This window comes from Camelina sativa, chromosome 20 (genome assembly GCF_000633955.1).
Source record: "Camelina sativa cultivar DH55 chromosome 20, Cs, whole genome shotgun sequence".
NCBI lineage: Eukaryota > Viridiplantae > Streptophyta > Magnoliopsida > Brassicales > Brassicaceae > Camelina > Camelina sativa.
Window position 1 is genome coordinate 24,629,773 of NC_025704.1, and position 1,959 is coordinate 24,631,731.

General features: G+C 36.4%; 1 protein-coding gene across 1 annotated transcript; it reads right to left on the bottom strand.

Moving 5' to 3' along the window:
- On the bottom strand, positions 347–1,372 carry LOC104772790. Its single transcript, XM_010497366.1, has 3 exons — positions 1,210–1,372; positions 725–1,134; positions 347–478 (listed from the first exon to the last, which is right to left on the bottom strand). The coding sequence occupies exons 1-3, from the start codon at positions 1,370–1,372 to the stop codon at positions 347–349; spliced, it is 705 nt and encodes a 234-aa protein (XP_010495668.1).

A 1,959-nucleotide genomic window follows, 5' to 3' on the forward strand; every position in this document is an offset into this window, starting at 1 on the left:
GCTTTAAGAACAAGTTTAGATAAGTTCACAGAATTATTAATTCAAATCTCTTTGTAAGAAACAATTATGCTCATCAATGGTTTAATCAAGAAAACAATTATATTCTCATATCAATTTATTTCCCTAAGATAACAATTCTAGGTGATTAATCAATAATTATTGTGAAGAACAACCAAGGATGAAGATCATTAAAAGATTAAGAACCCTAAAAATCTCAGATCTAATAAATCATAAAAACTCTATGAAAAACCCTAAACCTAACAGGCAAATTACTCAGACATGTTAAATAAAGCACAAATCATAATTCTAAATAACATGCAATAGATATTAAAAGTAAAGAGGGAGTTCAACTTCCACCACCTTGGGATAGTCCTCCACCACCCTGAACAACTTCTCCTCCACCAGATTGAGAAAGTCCAACACCAGATTGAGAAAGTCCACCACCTTGAACAACTTCTCCTCTACCACCTTGAGAAGCCTGAAAGAACGCAAAAATAAAAGTGAGAACAAAAAACCGATTATAACAAATATAATGATAATTTAAAACAGAACCGATTATAACAAACTAACTTGTGTTTGATTCTTCTTCTGGTGGAACCTACGGTTATGGTGATCAGAACCACAAATTCCACAGTGCCTTNTTTTTTTTTTTTTTTTTTTTTTTTTTTTTTTTTTTTTTTTTTTTTTTCTGTTTTGGTTTTTTCTTGACAGGAGACTCATTTACACCTGGCTTCCTCTTCTTGTCTATGTTAGTTAGCTTGTTTCTCCCAGGTTGTGGTGGCTCAGGTGGAACATAAACATTGTCACCTAAAGTCGAAGGCCAGTGACGAGCACCCCTTTGTGGACTAATGCCATCTGTGTAGTTAAGCCTCCACATAGCAGTTCGAAACCACTGACACACATAGTCATCATCACTTAACGTCCTCTTCAGAATCACTCCATACACATGCTCACATGGAATCCCACAGATTTGATATTTTTTGCAGGTAAAGGTCATATTTTGCAAACACACTCTGTGTTTGTCTCCATCCATTGTGACTATAAAGCACCCATTAGTAGAAGGATACACCTGACATTCCGAAGCTTTCTCATGCTCTTTATCAAGAATCTTTGCCACACATGGAGTACATAAACCTGAAACATCAAAAACCAAGAACATTGCATTACATATGTAGAAAATTGCATTAAATTTTGAATAAAATTAATTACCTTTTTGAAAATGAGAGAGAGCTGAACGTTTGGCAATCCAAACCATAGACAGTCTTCTAACTGTCTCCAACATTGCCACAAACGGTTTCTCCCTTGCTTTGTCGATGGTCTTGTTGAAAGATTCTGTGAAGTTGTTGTTAACATCTTCGCAATAACTTCCCATCTTATAGAAGGCACGACACCAACTCTTTGGTTTCGACTTCATAATATCATCATACACACCAGTGTCATAAGCGTGTATGCGTTCCAATCTCTCCCCGAACTGTTTTGCAATATAGATCTAAGCCATATGCCAGAGGAGTGGCTTCATTTGCTTCTTGGAAGGATGATCCTTCTTCAAGTTCCCATAGATCTGTCTAACACACATTCTATGCTCTATTTGTGGTAACTCCAACTCCACAGCTTTTATCAACCCCTAATTAAGAACCAAAAACCAAACATATTAAAAACGAGAACATTCACATTTATCAACCAATATAATAAATTAGTTAGATACATACCTTTTGTCGATCAGACACTAAAATGTAACCATCTCCCTCGTTTAACTCCAGGCCAGTCTTCAATCTCTTCACAAACCATAACCAGTTTTCTTTGTTCTCAACTTGAACAACACACCAGGCTATTGGATAGATGCCATTGTCTGCATCTCTGCCTAATGCAGCAAGCAATTGTCCCTTGATCTTTGACTTTAAGAAGGCGCCATGAACTCCTATTATTGGCCGGCAAGTCTATTTCCAAGTTCTTCTAAGG